Source organism: Apteryx rowi, unplaced genomic scaffold, assembly GCF_003343035.1.
Source record: "Apteryx rowi isolate R43461 unplaced genomic scaffold, aptRow1 scaffold_2609, whole genome shotgun sequence".
Taxonomy (NCBI): Eukaryota; Metazoa; Chordata; class Aves; order Apterygiformes; family Apterygidae; genus Apteryx; species Apteryx rowi.
Genome location: NW_020448985.1, coordinates 1 through 1,036, shown reverse-complemented (window position 1 = coordinate 1,036; position 1,036 = coordinate 1). Strand labels below are relative to the sequence as shown.

General features: G+C 68.2%; 1 protein-coding gene across 1 annotated transcript in view; it reads left to right on the top strand.

Annotated features, from left to right (window-relative positions):
• Nucleotides 1-947, top strand: part of LOC112967014 (acetylcholine receptor subunit beta-like) — a gene marked incomplete at its 5' end in the record, with an annotated part of 3,993 nt that extends 3,046 nt beyond the window's left edge. The window contains one exon of the mRNA XM_026067692.1: nt 735-947. Within this exon, the coding sequence (XP_025923477.1) occupies nt 735-947 (213 nt within the window). The remainder of the gene's footprint in view (nt 1-734) is intronic.
• Between the last annotated feature and the right edge of the window lie 89 nt (nt 948-1,036).

Genomic DNA, 1,036 nt, shown 5'->3' with positions numbered 1-1,036 from the left:
CCCCGTGCGAGGCCCCGTGCAAACCCCTGTGCAAAACCTGTGCAAAACCCCCGTGCGAGGCCCCGTGCAAACCCCTGTACAAACCCCCGTGCAAATCCCTGTGCAAAACCCCTGTGCAAAACCTGTGCAAAACCCTGTGCAAATCCCCGTGCGAAACCCCCGTGCAAAACCCCTGTGCAAAACCCTGTGCAAATCCCCGTGCAAACCCCCCGTGCGAGGCCCCGTGCGAAAACCCCGTGCGAGGCCCCGTGCAAACCCCTGTGCAAAACCCTGTACAAACCCCTGTGCAAATCCCCGTGCAAACCCCCCGTGCGAGGCCCCGTGCAAACCCCTGTGCAAACCCCTGTGCAAATCCCCGTGCAAAACCCCGTGTGAGCCCCTGCGGCCACCCCTGTGCAAACCCTCGTGCAAACCCAGCTGTCCCCGTGTGAGCCCAGACACCCCCGTGCAAGCCCCCCCGTGAGTCCTTGTGCAAACCCTTGTGCAAGCCCCTGGCCCAGCATGGCCGATCCCATGCCAGTCCCACCTCCCCCACGCGAGCCCCCCCGTCCCCAYGCGAGTCCTCGTGCGAGTCCTCGTGCAAGCCCTCACGTGAGCCCTTGTGTGGGCCCTTGCGTGAGCCTGGCTGCCCCCGTGCGAGCCCAGCCGCCCCCCGCGAGTCCTCGTGCAACCCCCCGTGTGAGCCCCCGGGCGAGCCCAGCTGCCCCATGCCAGCCCCACCTGCCCCGTGCCAGCCCCGGCCCCCGTGCGAGTCCCCGTGCGAGTCCCCGTGCGAGGCGGGCGCCGGGGCTGACGGCCGCCCGCAGCTGCGCGAGGACTGGCACTTCGTGGCGCTCGTGGTCGACCGGCTCTTCCTCTGGGCCTTCCTCATCCTCACCAGCGCCACCGCCCTGGGCACCTTCCTGGATGCCAGCCTGCACCGGCCCCCGGCGCAGCCCTTCCCCTGAGCCCCCCCCGGACGCCTGGGCCCCCCCGGACGCCTGAAAGTGCCAATAAAGGAAAAATCATTAAACTGAGCCGAGTCGTGTCCCTGGGG